General features: G+C 38.1%; 1 protein-coding gene across 2 annotated transcripts in view; it reads left to right on the top strand.

Moving 5' to 3' along the window:
* Window positions 1-13,455, top strand: part of kcnh1a (potassium voltage-gated channel, subfamily H (eag-related), member 1a) — a 43,930-nt gene extending 30,475 nt beyond the window's left edge. For both annotated transcript variants that reach the window (XM_040139316.1, XM_040139317.1), the window contains 3 exons: window positions 2,926-3,178; window positions 6,754-6,950; window positions 11,995-13,455. In XM_040139316.1, coding sequence (XP_039995250.1) covers window positions 2,926-3,178; window positions 6,754-6,950; window positions 11,995-12,861 — 1,317 coding nt within the window. In that variant the 3' untranslated portion in view covers window positions 12,862-13,455. The remainder of the gene's footprint in view (window positions 1-2,925; window positions 3,179-6,753; window positions 6,951-11,994) is intronic.
* The last annotated feature ends 7,294 nt before the right edge of the window (window positions 13,456-20,749 follow it).

Below are 20,749 nucleotides of genomic sequence, written 5' to 3' on the forward strand. Positions count from 1 at the left end.
CTTGTATAACGTGTGATTACTGGTTTTCTTTAACCTCCTCAGAAGAGGATAGAAACAGATTTATTGGGAATCCGGCTGCATTAAAATTTCTGTATATGTGAACACACAGTAGGAGAGAAGCAAAAAGATTTAGGGCTGTACTGCCAGATACTAGGATTTTACCTAGTCTTGTTGTATTATGGTTAGGTGTTTTTCTTGTGTTATGACCTACACAATTATTATGGAAAGCATGATAACCCGGTTTGACGTAATGTGTTAATTGCGAGATTGTTAAACGTTTTTACAAATGCAGCATAATTTGTGTAATATAAATAGTATCTCAATAGAATTATATACTGTATATAATACATAATATAATAATTTTTGTTGTTGTTGTTGTTTGGTTTGTTGGTTGCCCCCCCTCCCACAACAACCATATGCCACTGAACATCACTATATATAAAATGTTTTTCATTAATTTGCCTTGTAAAAACTCTGTTTATTCTGTGTAGCAGCCTATCATCAAACGCGGACGGAGATCAGCAGTTACCACCAGCCACCCCACCGAATTCAGATGACGCTAAAATGATTTGGATGTGTGGAAATTAGGCATTTAAAGCAGGAAGCAGATAGATTGAACTGGTTCACTCTGGTTGATTTGAAGCCAGAAAGCATTCATATCACTGCATCCCATTTAAATCCACCTGTCTAAAATCCAGTCATAGAAAAAAAAGTGTTATTATTTCACTGCAAACTAGAGACTTAACTTCTAATAAGGCAAGAATTTCTCCCTTTTCTCCCTTAAAATCTTGTGCATTAATGGTTTATCTATAATCCAAATCAAACAGTGATATTTACTGTCTCCTCTTTATTGAGCTTGCACTGCATCTATGTATCGTTTATTTTTCTGGCTTCAGGCCACACTACAGGGTCTAAAAATGGCACATAATCCCTCTCTGCTTGACATTCATCTTCAAAGAGATTTGTTTTAAAGGCAGAGCCATGCAACGGCCTGGCATCCTGTTGATTAGGTGTACTTGAACAACATGCTGCCACTCGGTGACACTCAGCAGAGAGGCAGCTGGACTCTGACCTGGCAGCAGCTTCCATGAGACTTTTATGCAGAACTCCACCATCAAACGTAATTTATACTGGACAAATTCAGTCCGTTCGATAGATAAGTCGACTTTTAGAGAAATGTTTCCCAAAGCTACTGAAAAAGAAAGAAGCTCCAAATCTGTCATCTGTTGTATGAAAACAAATATATTTTTTAGTGACAATTAATTTTATGAGAACAATAACAGGGGCTTCTGAAAAACTTGGAGGCAGATACTGCAGGATATAATTGGAGACTTCAGAGTACATGTGTATGATTTTGAAAGCTCATTAAACAAAATAAAACATGCTTACTGAATATTTAGGTTGTATTTCACCTAAAACAACCATTGATGAGATAGAATAATGTTAAAAAATAATAATATTAAATCACAAAATACATTTAACGGAAATGTTTATAATTTTTTATTTATTAAAAATTTGAAATAACTGTTCTTAAACATTTCAGTTCCTCGTATGTATTGGAAAAAGGTGTCCACAGAAAAATATCACAGATAGACTTCACAACAGCTTCTTCTATGTACTTTCTGAACATTTTTATTTCCTCTTTATGACTGTGAAAAGCTTCAATGAAGATGACAAAAAATGTTTTTTCAAAATTCTAAAAATATATGATATTTGCAGCAGACCAAGATTTTTTTTTTTTTTTAAATCTCTAGATACCCACTGTACATCCCCTGCTCAGCACCAAACAGCAGACAGAACAAGTTAGTGACTAGCTGGTGAACATAGTGGAGAATTTAGCAGCTAAAGCTCCGGATATTTCCCTCTGGAGTTGGTAGAAACCAAAACATGAGCTAAAAAAGAGTGAATATCAGACTTAAATTCTGCAGCTGGCTAGAAACACAACTCCCTATGAATGATAATGTTTCTCCATAACCGCTGGATGTATAAATAAGCAGATGTTTGCTAGGACATCCACTGTATCAATTTAAAGGGTGATATGTCAAGATTGAGTACTCAAAATGCTTTCGCTGCCCCCAGGTGGCCAGAAAACAAAAAAATCGCTTATTGCGGGTTTAAGGCAGAAACTAACCCCACAAAGTGGCAACCGGGGCGGGTGGCTATTGTCCCGTAGCCCATCACACAAGCTGCAGTACACCCACCTGCCAAGACACCACTGCGGTGCTATATCCAGCTCAATGCTTCCATGAAAAAAAAAAGACTATTATGTCAGAATTGTTTCGCCTTCTCTCGCCTAGGTTGACTACGTATTTGACGTATTCTATTGATGACTAGGAGCACAGGGCGCTTTTCTGTGCATAGCTGTTGACAAGGTAAAGTTAAAAAAGAAATGATGTTAGGTTTAATTTCCGGTAACCCTTTACCCTCTGACGAGGAGCCTTACACTAAACGAATCACACCTGCGGCTGCGACGTAACCCTCTTCAGAGTATATGAAAGCCGACCAGATACCCTCTTTCTGTTGAATGAGAAGTAAACCTTCGTTGCTGAGTGACGATGAATGGCTCCACGCGCACCTCAATACATAAAACCATGTTTACGTATGTAAACACTTGTCGTTGGTGCTGTCACGTGGCACAATGAAGTCGGTCCCTGGTACATTACCAATCACCTATGCGTGCGTCACATGTTGTGAAAGACGGCGAGCTATGGTTGTCATGGTCCAACATGTAATCAGCCAATCTCGGTCGAGCAATGGCAGCAATTTATGGCTCTATGATCGCCTGATGTAAAAACCTGCCCATCTCAAAAGACAAAAATATTGTGGGGTCTCATCAGTGAAAGTATAATTCAGTGTTATCTTGTGAAAAACAAGTCAGCCTTCCTTTGATCTACGGCTCTTCTGTCTGCTCTTGTTTGTTTCCAGGTGTTGCAGATTTGTCCGAAGGACATGAGAGCAGATATTTGCGTTCACCTCAACCGGAAGGTTTTTAAAGAGCACCCGGCTTTCCGGCTGGCCAGTGATGGGTGTCTCAGAGCTCTGGCCATGGAGTTTCAGACAATCCACTGTGCTCCGGGTGACCTGATCTATCACGCTGGCGAAAGTGTGGACAGCCTCTGTTTCGTGGTGTCGGGATCACTGGAGGTCATTCAGGACGACGAGGTGGTGGCCATTTTAGGTGAGTTGAGCGCTTTTTATTGGAAAAAAAAAAGTTTTGTTGTTTTCTCTGAACACGTTAAGAATTTAAATGGGCATCTCAGAAAGTACAGTATGTGCATTGATTAAGACTTATTGTAATTTCTCCTTTTTCAAATACCAAAAGGAGTTTTCTGCACTGGTTTAATAAATATTTCAGTATTTTTCTTTACATACTTGTGGTCCTGTGTGCTGAAGTAATTTCAAGAAACCGGGGCCTGTATCTATAAAACTTCAGAGAATTACACCAAAGTATGCTCTAAACAGTCAACTTATGAAGAAACATGTTCTTCAAGTGAGGAATAAGACGCATTCATCAAGTGACTCACTACTTCTTCATCATGGCCCTTGAAGGATTTTTATCCACTTTAATCTTTCAATTAAATCCAAAATTTCACTATTAATAGTTTGATAAATTGGACTTTTGAGACCCTTTGGAGAACTTTTCACAACTCCTCATGCATATCACTTCACCAAATTACACTGAGCATTATGACATAATAATTCACCACTGATGTCTCAGTTGTTGAAGGACATGCCCCAGATCTGCTCAAAGTTTTTCACAATACAAAGTTACTTATTTCTTGAGGAAACGTGACCAAAGGTGTGAGATGCAGATGTGGTGCTGTAGTATCTTGCGTCTATCTGAATTTATCAACGTGACGACAGCAGAGAAGCCTTTCAGTCAAACTGGCCTCCAGCACTGTTCTAACAAAACAGTTCTGCATCATAGTAACAAAAATGTTTTTGTGAGAAGACTTATTGAAAATCCTCCCTTTTGCTGAAAATCCTCCCTTTTTCTTTCTGTATAGTAGCACTTTACAAACTGTTTCTCCCTGCAGAGAAAGCTGAGCTGTTTTTGGATCGTTTTCTGTTGAGTCCGAGGATTTGTTGCAGATACACAATCCTCTCGGTAACATTTTGACAGTCTGGTCTTTTCAACTTGAGCTTCAATACGATGACAACCACAATTCCTGTTCAGGGCGGCTCACATATTTTGAACAATGGTCTGTATTTTAAGGCTTCCTACTTCAGTAATATGTATTATCCCATCATTACAGAAACACCTGATTTGATCTATAAAATGTCAAAAAAAAAAAAACAGGCAATAAACAGAACATGACAACTTTCTAACCAATTTAAAGAGGCTAAAATCAATATTTTCATATCAAATGACAGCGTGAAAACAATGTGACTGTAACAAAGAATGATCGCACAAATCTACAGCTCCCCAACTCCTATAGTGAGTTTTAGCTCATTTTTTTTCTGTCTGGCCACAACTTTACCGTTCTTGCTCACTCTCACCACTGTCATAGCATCGTTTTTTCGGCTGCAGCTTTTTAAAAAAAAAAAAAGCTTTTAAAACCCACCATACACACTACTTGCTCAGCAGCGAACAACAGACAGAAAAAGTTACAGACAGATATTTTGACCAGGGGATGGTAGGGACCAAAAACAGAGCCCAAAAGACAGTCAACATTGGATTTATATTCATCAGGTTGCCAGAAATATGACTCCAAGTGAATGATAATGTTGCTCCGATGCTCACCTGTGAATATCTGTGAATCAATTTCAAAAAGCTCACATTTCTCGCATAGACTTCTGACTTCCTTAAATATTTTCTTCCTTTGTGATTATGAGGTACCGGACGATCAGGGCTGATTCTGGGTACGCGCAGATCCATTCGCATATATCGGTATATTGACACACAGACCCGAGACCCCTGGCAGTAAAATCAAACCCTACCCAACTTGATTAGGCTAAATATAATGTTTCTGACTATATGGAACTCTGAACTGTAGTAACCCACACCTGATGCATATTGTTCAGGAATCAGGAACACGAACAGTTTCTAACTGTCATGACATTTCCGGTATTTATGAACCTAGGTACTCATCTATAGCACCTAGAGGTGATCTTATTTACGGAGATATAGAAAAAAACAAATATTCCACTGGCCTGGTAAAATCCCAGGAGCATTTTCTTTTTAACCTCATGCCTTTAATTTGCCAAACGATTGATCTAGTGAATAATGGATGGCATGCTCAGGCAGACCCAGTGACACCGTCTTGTTTTTCGTCAATAACCTGCTATCGGTTCCTCTTTGCAACAATCAGTATACTGTCAGGCTGATACCATTGACCTGGCTGGAGCCTGTAGTGGAGCCTGAAGTGAGTTACAGGTTACTACTGTGAATCCGATTCTCATTAGCTTAATGGTGCTGTAGAACAGAAACAACAAGTAAACCTGCAAACAAGACAGAACGTCTTGATAAATCTAATAGTAGATTAGACTATTACTACTGTAAAAACATGTACTGTACAGTATCTCTAAATGTTATTAATCACTGTGACTCATGTTGATCCTCCCACCAATAAAGCAAGGAGGTACAGCTAAGCCGCCTGACGAAGGTGGACTTATTAGAAAGCCTTAATGATTTTTTATAGCATGAACAAGAAAAAAAATTAAAACCATTAAACCTGTACTATAGGAAATCCCGAACACTGCCTTTGTCAACAGGTTAACCACCATTATAAATCAGTGTTTGACATACAGTATATTAAACTGCAGTTAACCTTGTGCTATGTCATCAGATACCTCTGATAAGATTTGGTGGATGGGACGTTTTTCTCCTCTGTCTAGTCTCTTATTTATTGTTTTAGGGAATTGCCTTATACTGCAGAGCATGACAGTAATGTGTGGCAAAATCAAGTGTATACATTTCATTTTTCCTCTACTAGTTGTGACTACGGTCTTAATTAGTAATTAATAAATCATTTACCGCATTTGATGCTTCTTGCTCTATATATCAATTATAAGCTATTAAAAAGGACAACCTTTTGTGTTGCCAGGTTGTAAAAAAAATGGTTTCTAGACTGGTTTCTAGAAAAAGACTGCAGACAAACTGACTGACTGACCTAAATCCATTTATTAAAGGCTTACTAACGCTAATAATGGTAGGCATTAAAAGTGACAGAACCTGAGAACATTTATTGATGGATTTACCCACATTTATAACTGTATTATTAACAAATGGAAAGACGAGGTCATGGTTGTTTTTAATGGTTTTAATATTTTACTTTAACCTCCCAGTTCAGCAGTGATAAGCGCTATAAAGTACAAACGTCTAATACATGGTTTATAACACACTATAATGTAGTTTTATACAGCTGTGAGGACATTTTAAGTGTTAATGTACAGTATTTTAAACAATTATTGATTAAACACCAGTTTAGGGATGCCCCACAGGAGTTATAGTTATTTACAAATACATTAATAAAGATTTAAATCTGCTTGAAGGTACATTTTTTGATTAACTATTTATTAAATGTTTATATCCTGTATATAAATGGTAAATAGGGAGGTTAAAGAAAGAAGTTGTTTTCATAAAGGGCCATTATTAAAGCCATTCATTAAAACTTACCAGACCTTTTATAAAACATGCATTATTAGAAAGTGATACCAAATTATCAAGGTAATTATTTCTCTCTGTCTTTACCTTGAAGGGCCATTGTTCGGGAGGTTCTACCCAGTCTAAACAGTGTCATCTCTCTGCAGGTAAGGGAGATGTATTTGGGGATGTTTTCTGGAAAGAGGTGACGTTGGCACAAGCCTGTGCCAACGTACGAGCTCTGACCTACTGTGACCTCCACGTCATCAAACGCGACGCTCTGCAGAAGGTGCTGGAGTTCTACACAGCGTTTTCCAACCACTTTTCGAGAAATCTGCTGCTCACTTATAACCTGCGAAAAAGGGTGAGTGACTCTTCAAATAGCCACAGGAAAAAATCTAAACTTTGAAATTAAACTTTGTGTTTTAATTTGATTGTAATCGTCAATCGTCAGATAATCCCATAATTCAATCACTCTGTAAAGCAATTTGGTCAGATTTTGTTCTTTTATATGTGCTCTCTAAATAAATTGACTTGACTTAAACTAAAGATAAATCTAAAAAAAGAAATCCTTCACTTTTACTCCTGCTGACAAATTTAAGAATAAAAAGTATTTATCAAACTTCTTTGACTTAAAAATGCTCTTAAATTTAGGAGTGTTCCAGAGGTCTCTAAAGTGGGTTAACAGAGCCAAGCCATGCCTCTGTTTTCTGTCTGATGATGATGATAATGAATCGGTGACACAGACGAGAGGTCGGAAGCAGCATGACCAGAAATGACAGCAAAACGTCTCGGTACTTCAGAGCGTTCTTAAGTGTAATGTTTAGAAGTTTGATAAATACAGGCCCTGGTTAATAAAATGCAACATAAAAGCTAGATTAGATACACCTGCCCTTAATGTCATGAAAGACATTTAACTTTGGCGACACCTGTGGTCACTGGTGGTGATTGCAAGTGTGGTTTGAAACCACAGGAAACACTTGTTGAGCAGCTACTTGTCAGAAATGCAGCAACAGACAAGGGTGCGTATCTCTTGTTTTAATGAAGACATAAATGAATAGACGTCCTCTTTCCATCGTGCCATGAGCAACTGCGATCTGATTTGCCAAAATTTACCATGTTCTTGTTTTGTAGGCGCATCTCTGGTGGACGTTTGGAGTTAGCGCCAACCTCAGTGACAAATCCATTGCATTTCCTGTGGCTTCTTCACAATAAAAGCCACTCCTCCTTTCACCAGCAGAATGATTTTAATTTGAAGCAGCAGCAGCAGGATATGTTCGTTTTGCGTTAGCAGTAACTTAATACAACTCTGAACAATACAGCATTTGGAGAGTGAGCTGCAAACTGAGGTTGATGATGATCGATCAGATAAAACTACAAACTGTAATTTTAGATTACATGTGTGCATTGTTTCTTATGAATCAATCGTGTGTGAAGAGAGGTACTGGTGGACTCTGCCATGCACAATGCGTACTGCTATTCAGAGAGATAATTACTGAATGTACATACAATGAGTGGCTATAGCTGAAAAAAACTCAGACCATAAATAATATTAAAAATGGGGTTTGATTTCATAAAAGTCTTAATGATCATAACTTTAAGCAAGATATGAGCTCATTTTACATTAACAAAATTTCAATCAATTTCTTAGAACAGAATGTATAGCGTAAAAAGAAGAACAAGATTTAAACTTTTCTCTTCTCCAGTTCTTTTATCTGCTTCTCGAAAAATGATTAATTGGATTTTCAACTCCGTTTGACATGTTAAGCTTCCTCTGGCAGGGGCATTGTTTTTTATAAGAGCTTGAACTTTTAAGTGGACATACAGTTTTTATTTTGGTGACAAGTCATAATTGCTTTGGTGTTTTTGCACTGTGTTCCCCAGAGATCACATAGTAATGAGTGTGGGCAAGTACAGTGACTGCTTTTCTTTCCACAAGTACTGATTTTTTTTTTTTCTCTCTGTTCAGCCACAGTGGCTGTCGCTGGTCATGTTAAACGAATTGTTTGACATTTTGGGAAATAAACTTGGTCGCTTTTTTGCTGAGAGTTAGATGAGAAGATTGATGACCACTCTTGTGTCTGCTTGGTAAATATGAAGCTACAGCCAGGAGACGGTCAGCTTAGCTTAGCACAAAAACTGAAGCAGGGGGAATAAACTAGCCTGGCTCTGTCCAACGGTTAAAAAATCCACTATAAACAATATGCAGTACTTGGAAACCATATTACATGATCAAGTCTTTTTTTCTTACAAAGAAATGTAGCTTATGATGACCTATATTAATACTGGGGTTTTTTTTTTTTTTTTTTTTAAGTTTTGTTTTTGTGCCTCAGCGCCGGCGACAGCCAGGGCCGGAGGTATTGTGTTTGCGGGTTGTCAGTCCGTCCGTTCCATTCTCACGAACACCTTGAGAGAATTTCTTCAAATTTGGCACCAACGTCAACACGGACTCAAGGATGAACTGATTTAGATTTTGGAGGTCAAAGGTCCCGGGTCAAAGTCACTGTGACCTCACGTCCTTCCCATTCTTGTGAACGCAATATATCATGAACGCCTTGAAGGAATTTCTTCAAAATTGGCACAAACGTTCACTTGGACTCGGTGATGAAGTGATTAGATTTTGTGGGGAAAGGTCAAAGGTCACTGTGACTTCACAAAACACATTTTTCACCATAACTCAAGGATTCATACACTAATTACGACAAAATAAACTTAATACCTTGTATTTAATTCCTTAAAAGTCTTCACTACTTCGTTTTTACCTAAGTAGGATTTTGAATGAAGGACTTTAACTCGCAGTGGAGTGTGGTATCGGAACTTCTTTCACCACTGCAATCTTCTCATCTAACTCTGGGCAAAAAAGCATATTTCCCAAGATATCAAACCCTTCCTTTAACTACCCATTTTTCCTTCTTCTTTATTCCCATTCCTGTTGCTGCTAACAGAAACATTGAAGAATTCCCTTGTAAAATGTACATTTGCTAGATTTAATAACACAAATGTAAAAGTATCAAACTAGAGAGGATTTTTCAAAATGACAGACACTCTACGACCCTACAGCCAGAGCTCAGACATGTTGCACAGCTAAACACTACAAAGCAATACACTCCATACAAAAGCACAGTTCCATTAAACAGTTTCCTTATATTAAAGCCACTCTCACATCCTTCATTCAGAAATGAACAGCTGTGATCAACAACACAAGTGTAGCTACCAATCACTACCTCATTCATAATAAGGTTAGCCTGCCCAGGAGAGTGCAAGTGAGATTGAATTGCCTGCATTTGAAGAGGCAATCTCATCTCTTGCTTTAAACTCACTAGTCACCAGGGTCCCATACTTTCTGAATGCATACAGCAGAGAAATCCAGAGACGGCCGAATAAGGAGCCAAATGCTGCCCTCAAAAACGGGGCTATCGAGGTTGTGTTTTCAACTTGAGAAATCGAGCGCATGAAATGGTCAGCATTCAAGTGGTTTAAGTTGTGAGGACATTGTTGACATGAGACTGAGGAGAAAAATGGGTTGATGAATGATTATATGTGTTGCATTTCAGCATCCTGCCTGGGAATGAGAAAAGAGAAGCTGACAAAAAATGATTAAAAATAAATAAATAAATAAACACAATGCCTGAACAGAAAACTTCCACATCAGCTGGTTGTCCAGATATTAGACTCTTCTAATGAACACAGTAAGGATAACCCCATCAATTACTTTTTTTTAATTTCCCCAGCGAGCCTTTTTACCTTTTGCCAGACAGTGTATTTTCTCAGTGGGATTCTTCCAATTGGGTTTTTCTGACAACCTGAAACGTAATGCTTAGTTTTTCTATCCGTACTGTTTCGGTCAAAGAATTACTGTAGTTTGAAATTTTGAGAAATTTGCTTCCTTTACCAAGATTTTGATGAGAAGTACAGCTAGACCAATAAATCGGCCAGGCTGATATATCAGCTGACAGTAGCTTATTGCAGATATATTGGTACTGGCATATGTGTCATCGATGAAGTAATAACAAATCGCAGTGTAGAAATCCCAACATAGGTTTGAGGTAATGTACAAGCAGTGACACCATTACAAATGTCCTGCTTAGTATGTATATTTGTCACAGTTCTTATTAACTAAATTAAAGTTAACAGATTTTTTAAACTCTCAAATATAAATATCACTTTTGGCCTCAAAATTCCAGTATCGGTCGGGCTGTAATGTGAAGATTGATACCACTTTCATGTCTGTACACTAACTAAGAAACTACAACCAGCAGCCTGTTAGCTTATCTTAGCATAAAGACTGGAAATAGGGGGAAAAAAACTATGCAATGACTTTCTGGAGTCGTCACCATGAGTTTGCCAATTTGTGGTTGTGGTTCTTTGATTTTTGTATGGATTAAAGAAACTGTAATGTGTGAATTAGTTATCTTTGATTTGCTAGTAAGTCGTTTTTGTTATCTCTGGAAATAGACAGGCTAGCTGTTTACTGCTGTTTCCAGTCTTTATGCTAAGCTAAGATAACCAGCTGCTGGCTCCAACTACATATCTTTCGTACAGTGGTATCAATCTTCTCAAATACCTCTTGGAAAGAAATTGAATAAACTGATTTCTCAAAATACTGAATTTTTACTTTATAAGGGTATCAAAAATTGTACTGACAAGTAAGATGATTTTTGACAAAACAATATCAACTCAAGATCTACTTTTAACTTTTTCCAGTGCTTTCAATCATATCATACACTCTTCATCAGTGGCTGGACTTTGCCCAGTTCTTATGGAGACGCATTTGTTGACATGCTGTTTTGATTTCGTCCTTAGGACTTCTCAATTTGGCTCATAGGTTAAGCATTACACAGTCTTGAAGACAATGTGAGGCAGTTAAAAGATCCAGAAAAATCTAGGAAGTGGACATTGAGTTGGGATTGTTTGTCAAACTATTACCAAGATAACCATTTGTGTTAGTTATTGTGTTAGCCTTGGATTTGTTCGTACAGAAGGAAAACTGAAAAGCTAAAGATGGTAATACAAACGCTTAAAAAGGCTTCAGTTGTCCATTAGCAGCTACGTGGTGAACTAACAGTGTGTCTTCACCCACTGAAGCCAGAGGCATGACATGAACTTTCCATCTGTGTTGTGGGAATAGCCTCATTAAGGTGACATTTACAAAGCGCACACATTCTGAAACATTGTCAGTCTTCCTCACACAGTAAGACAAGATACACCTGTTCTCTAACTGATGATTATTCTGATCTGGTTTTATGCTGTTACTTGTTCACTTCATGAGACTAAATTGACTTTGAGAGGAGGAATTACAGTATCATTTTGCCTGTGTGCTGTCGAACACTCATATTTTTGATCATTCAGATCTCACCAATGGTCATTTTGATGGTTTTTAGTCATGAGAACTTTAAATTCTCTTGTAGATCGTCTTCCGAAAGATCAGTGATGTGAAACGTGAGGAAGAGGAGCGACAGAGGCGTAAAAATGAAGCCCCCCTGAACCTGCCACCAGATCACCCGGTACGAAAGCTCTTCCAGCGCTTTCGACAGCAGAAGGAAGCCCGTATGGCGACCGAGAAACCTGAGCTAGATGAACATGATATCGAGAAGGGCCCTGTGTACGTGGACATCCCGATAGTGACAGCCATTACAACTACCAGCATTGTCACTGTAACAGAAAGCCCAGCAACACCCTCATCTTCAATGCCTTCATCTTCAACACCCCCCAAATGTTCTCCATCCGACAAGGCAAAGCTGCAGGTGCCATCGCCCATTTCTTTGGTAGGATGCCGGCCTGCCGAACCGGTTAAAGCCAAAGGCTGGGGTCGCTTCAAGGAGTCTGTGGCTAAAGCCGACAACTGGAACAAAGTGTCTAAAGCCGAATCCATGGAGACTTTACCTGAACGGACCAAGGTGCACGAATCACAGATGTCTCTAAAGAAGACAGACTCATGTGACAGCGGTATCACCAAAAGTGACCTGCGCCTGGACAAAGTGGATGACTTCCGCATGACGCCCCAGGACCACAGTCCTGTTCAGCCTCTGGAGACCAGACACGCCTTCTACCCCATCCCAGAGCAAACGCTACAGGCCTCGCTTCAGGAGCTCAAGCTGGAGCTCAAGGACGACCTCAAGAACCTGAATGTTAGAATGTCCAGCCTGGAGGCGCAACTAACAGAGGCACTTCAACTCCTCAAAGCGGGGAAATCAACTGCTGGCTCTCCACAGCATCTTTTTGACGTTTCCAGACCAGCTTCACCAGACCTGGACAAAGAGGACATCTTTTCTTGAAGGATGGAAGAATCATCTGACAATGGTTAACTGTGAACTCAGCTGGAATCCAGTAATATCCAGATTACTTGGATTGCTGAGGCTGCACTGGGTGCACCATTTAGATTAGGGAACATAGTGGTCTTTAAGACACACCTGCCTTTATCATAGGGGTGTAGCTATTGGTTAACAAGAGAATGTCGTTTTGAGAATTCAGGGTCATATCCCAGATTTTGGTGTTCACCAACACTGAACACTTGGTTACTAGGTTACATAAAAAACTGACAGCTCTATGTTTGTACATAAGTTTGATTTATCGTTCCATTTGGAAAATAGCTTGAGCGGTTTGATTTTATCTCGAATCCAAAGGTCTGTTCAGATTTTTTTTGTTCTCAACAGAAGAACATAGTTGTATCCCTGTTGGAAGGCTCAAATAGAAACAGCATGATCCGCTGGTTTGTTATTCAGTCATTTGTATGTGATTCTTTGCATGTCACGTAAAATAGACGTGTGCCTCAAATTGCAGATGGTGCATATTTGATTAATTGGGGCTGCACGTTGGGTCATTTGCATTATTACACAGTGACAGTGAAAAAGGACAGTCTTTGCAGATGTTGAAACAGTCTCAGAGTAATTTCCTTCAGCAATTGATGAATTCGCTTATTATATCATCTCCAAGGATCATTATGAATTATACAACAGATAACTCTGGCCAAGCAATCTGATTTTCAAGAAATTATTTCAGAAAAGCTTATAATTTCCATAAAACATGGATAGATGTGCTTGAAAAATGGAATGCAGTGTTAAATAGTGTGGCAGCAGTCAGCAAGTTATCCATCTTTCCTGATGGCATTTGTTATTCTCATATATGAACACTGAAGCCACATACATACAGTGTGTGTTTGCATGTACATATATGTATACATATATATACATGTACACACACACACACGTACATATGTAGATACATTTTGTATGGGAGCCATGCATTTTTAGCTTTGCTGATGCACAATGCAGATGGTCCTGATTATGGCTGTGCCCCTTAACTCATTTTAAAACTGACATGAGCATAGTAAAGAATGCTCTTTTGCATAATATTTCCGAAATGAAATTTATTTATCTAAAATAAAGCAGGCTGTCATAAAGTGTCAGAGGTTTGTTCTTGGAAACAAACCTAGATATGTGGACTGAGTCACTGGAACGTGTTTTATTGGGGATTTTTTTTTTTTGCCTTTAATGGCCACTGAGGTACATTTTTACACCAGTTGGAATGCATGATTTAATGTGTCTGTCCGTCCTCACGTTCACTTGAGAAAAAAAACATAGACCCATGACGACATGAAATACAAGCCGACCATTAATAAGGGGAAAAGATCTATTATATATTTGGAGGCAGTGACAACTTGCTTCTGGTCTCAACAAATTTACACGTCCCCTAAATCCGTCTTCAAACTGGGAGACGACTATCATCACCCGGGGGCTACTGCTTACACAGTAGATGACCAGAATTTTTAAATTAGGGTTGCAAATAACGATTACTTTCTTGATTGATGGATTATTTGCTTAATGTATCAAATGTAAAAAAAAGTCATGACAAATCAGCCAGCACAACTTGGCAGAGCCCAAGGTGACGTCTTCAGATTGCTCAATTGGCCTGACCACCAGTAGAAAAAAACCAAAGATATTTTATTTACTATCATATATGACAGAGAGGCTGTGAATCCTCACACGTGAGAAGCTTCAACCAGCAGATGTTTGGCATTTGTGCTTGAAAAAATACTAAAACAATTAACTGATGATTAAAATAGTTGCCGATTCATTTTCTTTAGATCAATTAATGAACTAATTTTTTCCAATATATTTTAAATTGAGTAATTTCATAATAAAAAAAGGGAAAACAGAATTCTGATGAAATAATTTACGGAAAAAAGTGCATAGTTGTATGATATTATGTGAAATTTGAATTTTTGCCTTCTAATGCATTGAAATACACCAGACCTGTGCAGAGTAAACCAGTCAAAATAAATGCAGTAAATGTTCAGAAAACCAGTAGACAATAAATTGTCACGACTTTCGCTTTAAACTGTAATTTTTTTTTACAATTTCACTCAATTTCAGATTCACCACAAAGGAAAACATCACTTACATCATAACAAAATAGATGTTTAGAACTTTTCTGCATGCGGATTGTTTCAGATGTTATACCCACAATAAACTCTAAATAAATACTGAAACTATATCATTTTTACCTCCTAAATTATATTGTTGGCCAAAATAAATCTGTGCAACGAATGTGCTATAACTGTTTTGTCAGAGTGGCAACTAAAGTCCTTCATTCATTCATTACACAACCCTAACAAATCCACAGAAGAAGATGCATCAAACTTTAAGCAAAGCAATAAATGTGCATATTTAGCTGTTAAAAAAAGTAACTACAGTCTAATCATATTCAATAAATATGACTCATTTTTGACTCATACTGCTGTTTTAATGGGTTTATGCAGATTGCTGATAATGAAGTGCAGAATAATTTAATTGCGATCCTTAGTCATACTGTATTATATCATTGATATTAACAGTTGTATTTCTAAAACAAATAATTGTTTTTTAACTGTGCACAGAACTCAAAAGCACCTCTGGTAGAAGCAGGAGCTTTGCTGCCTCTTGCTTGAGTCTATCTTTAGTATACAGTAAAAGTCTTCTATTGCATGGCGAAAACCAGTAACAACTATCCTATAATATGTATTATTCATACGGATAATTTATGTTCCCTGCATGCCTTCTCTTATCAAGACAAAAGACAAGCTGAGAGGGACACAGCTGAGAGTCAAAAAGACACCAAGGTTTTTTGTTTTTTTTTTCTCCAACACACTCTGTAGCCTCCATTTCCATCAAAAATTCAGCCTACTAAATATAAATGGACATGTCATCACAGAAGTGAGAACTCGTTTGGGTTACAGCCAGTGCTTGCGGGATATTATGGGTCTGCTTTCACAAAGAATCTTGATCTTAGAGAGGGAAAAGCACTAAAATCATCTCGCTATGACCTCTCCATCACAGAGAATTCATAAAGCTGCTGGTCACACACGTGCAGGCGTTCGGAAATCAAAGGGAGGGAAAAAAAAAGAGGCCCGACAGTGACACTGAGTGTTTTAGTCACCCGAGTGAAAGAAAGGATCTAAAAATTATGTAACGGCAGGCACAGTCTTTTATCCAAGCAACAGAATCAATCTTCAAATGTTTGAAAGATTTAAAACTACAAAGTTATGACATTATTAATATTACACCATCAATTCTCTTTTCAGTTATGGCTGAGACCGACGGGGCACTGAGATTTCAGTTCATTAGCCTTCAACTACACTGGAAAAAAATGATCACAACTCCAATTAAATTACAGTTCAAGTTATGAATCACTTACAAAGTCATAGCGCTGTAAAAATCTCTGTGTATAAGTGATGACTTTTTCCAGTTAATATATTCTTATCCAAAAGACTTAGTGGAGAGTACTATTAATCCCTGTAGCCGTGGTTTGGGGTTTTGCACAATCAAGATAATAAAACCGACAACAGGAAGTGCGTCGAGACCCAACACTTTATTTTTAATCTCGCACTGGCGAGGGGAACGATCTGGGAAGGAACCAGACTCCTTTCCCAGCAGCCAACAGGACAAATCCAGTAACGTTATCGAGGCTAAAAATGTTTAAGGGTGTATTTGCTGCCAGGCTGTCTGTGTGGTATTGTAAGAGCATCATCAAACATACCCCACTACTTTTTCAAACTAAGTGTCTTAGTACTGAAGTATATACGAATGCCCGATGGACAAACAATTATCATCACTCACGTTTACAAGGCTGCTGTGACTCAAGGCGGCTCATGTAGCAGCGTTCATCGGTTACTTTTGAACTTAAAATAACCTCCCTGTGCGCGTTGTAATAACTCAATTTCCAAAAAGTCGACGTTTTAAACACCACGCAGCCGCAGCTGAACGACCTGCGACTAGTAACCATCGCATACACGTTACATTTAGTGCAGATGTACATGTTTACCGGAGCAAGGTGCAAATGCAAAGGTCAATCTCAGGATTTTAAGAAACGATACTGGATCAATCAAATTAAAATCACAATCTGAAAATTGACTTTTTTTTAATTTCTTTTTTTTTTAAATCCAGTCCGACTCTGGATAAACTACAGTAGCTTGGTTCTTTTGAATGCCTACTGGCACATCTAAAACCCTTCAGTTAATCAGTTTGCATATTGTTTGTTCCATTTGTACAAAATCCCAAATGTAAAAACAAGAAGCTACTGTTTTACCAGTAGGCATTTCAGAACTTCGGACACAGCCAGGCCAGTTGTTTCCCCATGCATCCAGACCTTATGCTAAGCTAAGACGATTGACTTCTGGCTCTCGCTTCCTTACAACGCACACGTGAGAGCGGCGTCGATCCTCTCATGTAACTCTTGAACTGACAGCGAATAAATGTCAGACTTGTCTTTCAAAACCAGTAAGTTACGGCTTTGTAGGGCCAATAAATTTGCTCTTAATTGTTTTGCTTGGAGAAAAGTTGACGCTTTCGATTTCCTCGGAACAAAAACGGATGTGGATTGTGATCTTTAGTCCGGAATGTTCAGGATTACAGCTCAAGATGAAATTTAACGTCATGTTAAGGTGTCATGGGTGGAAATCTTTGAATGTTACACAACCCTTCAACCCCAATTGTTTGTTAAAACTAGTGAAGAACTGATGAAAAACACTTAACCCTGCTCTGACTTTTAATGATACTGACAACAATGCAAACAACACAGTGTAATGAGGTGCTGACTGTCATTCTTATTATTTATGTCATTCAACCCTACTAATCCCACACAGGAAATGGTATTTATTTTCTTTAACAGATTATTGTTACATTGTGAAATTGTAAATTGTTTTCTTTGAAGTTACTTGTGGTGGAACATTTTTATTTTATCCACGATAAAACTGCTGTTTCACTTCACCGATGACACACATGAATGACAGAATTAGTAATATTTGTAAAGTATATTTTAAACTTTCACTTTGAATGACTTGTATGTTCGGTCTTTTGTGTTGGTTATATTTAAACTGTAAATGTACTATTTTCTTTTAGCTTCTTTACATTTTACAGTATCTAACGGGGACAGAACCAGATCAGACTATTTTCATAGTAAAAATCAATTAAAAAAAGATCGAATCTGTTCCAGCTAAAAATCAGATTTTGTGTCCAACAACAAAGATAAAGCAGGTGGGAGGGTACTTTCACTTACGCCTGTCTGAGGAGGCAGAATTTTTTACCAGTACCATAAATATACGGTACTAAAATGGGATGTATGTGCATTCGTGGATTTAGAAACAAGATCCTTGAGAGTAATAAGTAGATCGGTGATGTAACATTTATAAACAAAGGTCCAAACGGTGACAAAAATGTAGAAAAGTGAAAAGGACTTTTACGGTACTGCACTACCACTTCATTCATATTATTATAGCCATTACCTTTGATTTCTACTGAGAAGCATGCAACACTGTGCCTTCATAATATTGCCCCATATATACAGAAAAGCAGTGTTAAATATCCAAATTACTGTCTCTTCTTTGAAAGGATTTGAACGCTACTATTTTTGTGGCCAGCTCTAGAAAGCTGCCTAGCTATAAAACCCTACACACAAACAATTCTCTCTCTATATAGATATTAAATATATATATTACATAATTATATATATATCATTTGCAGTTATTTCATAAGTATCTGGACATTGACACAATTATCGCAACTTTGCCTCTGTACACCACCACAGTGGATTTGAAACAAAGCCGTCAAGATGTGATCGAAGTGTAGACGTTCAGCTTTAATTCAAGGGGTGTAACAAAAATATCACATTAACTGTTAAGGGATTACCATTTTTATACATAGTCCCTCATTTTCAGAGGCTCAAAAGTAAAGAGAACAGAATGAACCAAATTGTTGATTTGGCTACTCCTGAAGTTTCTGCCGTCTGATAGGTTTGTGGTGTTTTTTCAGCCCCATGACGGTCTCCTTCATTTGCATCGACACCTCTTTGGACCACATGTTGAGAGTTCCCATGAACAGCTACCGAATGCATGTTCAACACTTTGAATAAACTCCAGACATTTTTATCTGCTTCATTTGTCATGAAATAATGAGGGAACAAGCCAAACCTGGCCATGAAACTGATTGTCAGTCAATTGTCCAACTACTTTTGAGCCTCTGAAAATGAGGGACTATGTATAAAAATGTCTTCAATTCCCAAACGGTTAATGCGATGTTTCTATTAAAACCCTTGAATTAAAGCTGAACGTCTACACTTCAATCACATCTTGATCACTTTGTTTCAAATCCACTGTTGTGGTGTACAGAGGAATTACAACAATTGTATCACTGTAGAAATACTTACGTACATAACTGTGTATGTATGTATAGAAATATGTATATATATAAATATGTATGTGTGTATATTTATATATATATATATATATATATATATATATACACATACATATATAGACACATTTATGCACAGATTATATTGCAATGTTTAGATTCATAAGAAAGAGAAAAGTTTGGATTTGGTATATGGTTTATGTAATATGCACATGCCTCTATGTTCACACGTCATGTGATGAGAAATGTAACTATTTCAAGCACAATGGGAACTCTTTATGGACTGTGACATACTGTGCTATTCATAATAAATATTTTATACATACTGTGACCTGTCTGTTCTCTTTAGGCACCGTATGGAATCCAGGCCGACCCGTGAGCATTGTCGGTCTATCGTGGCTTGGCTCCCCAGCTAGCGCTAAGGGCACTTCTCTCAGAAAGTGTTAGTCAGCAGGTGTATTCTCCTGCTGATCATCTTACGTCAGATAAACCCAACCCGGGTTTAGTGCTCATTTAAGAGGATTCCTCGCTGACCCCCGCTCACACTGATCCTACTTAGTGCCACAGATGTGATAATCCCTGTAACAGAAATCAGCTAATGGAACCAGAACAGCAGACTCCGGGATTACACGGTACTTTTAATATTTACTTACAAAGTAGACTCTCTATTCACCACTCATCAAGGTAGAAATTACAGACCCGTGCAGGTAAGGTGGATTACCGATTGAGAGACTTAACATATAGACCTTGAGAGCAATCAGTTGTTGCTGCAGGACAATAAAGAAACAGGACCAGAGGCGACATGAGTTTTGCCAATGAGGAATTTCAGCGGTGGCACCTCTGACTTTGAATTCACACATTCTTAAACCAATCTTCTTGGACGCCATACCCTGAAGCTGTTTGCTTTCCTCATTGTGCACTGTGAATAGTAAGAGGATCAAATTGTTTCTGCCGCATCACACTCTCTAAGTTCAAAAGACACACAAAAAAGCACGGATAAGCTTTTTAAGGCAGCTTCCTATCAATTCCCAGAACACACAGTTTACTTTCTAAAGCTGCTGACAAACTAGTCATCCCTTACTGGGTTGCGGAGTAAATTATTTATTGTGATCTTAAATGTGAAGGACAGATGCCAACACTTTCGACAAGAGCTAAACAAAGTGAAACTGAACTGCAACTCATTGGTCAAAGTTTTTTCAAATGAAAAGCTTTATTTTCTCCCATCGAACCGGGTCGTCCGGCGGATCATCCCAGTCCTGCCGTCGACAGACAGCCTCGGCCAGATGACCCTCGCCAGAGCTGCAAATACTGATGGTTAAAAATCCGGTGACTGTGAAAGTTCTGTATTTTCCTTATTGTCAACAAATCCAATGAAAAGGTCAAAAACGATGAATTGAATCAGGACAGCAACAAATTCAAACCCCTGAACTCATTTGAAGCGATCTCACAAGTTTTATCTATGCATCCAAAGCCTGATATATCATATTCCACTGTTGTC

The sequence above is a fragment of the Xiphias gladius genome, chromosome 11, assembly GCF_016859285.1.
Source record: "Xiphias gladius isolate SHS-SW01 ecotype Sanya breed wild chromosome 11, ASM1685928v1, whole genome shotgun sequence".
NCBI lineage: Eukaryota > Metazoa > Chordata > Actinopteri > Istiophoriformes > Xiphiidae > Xiphias > Xiphias gladius.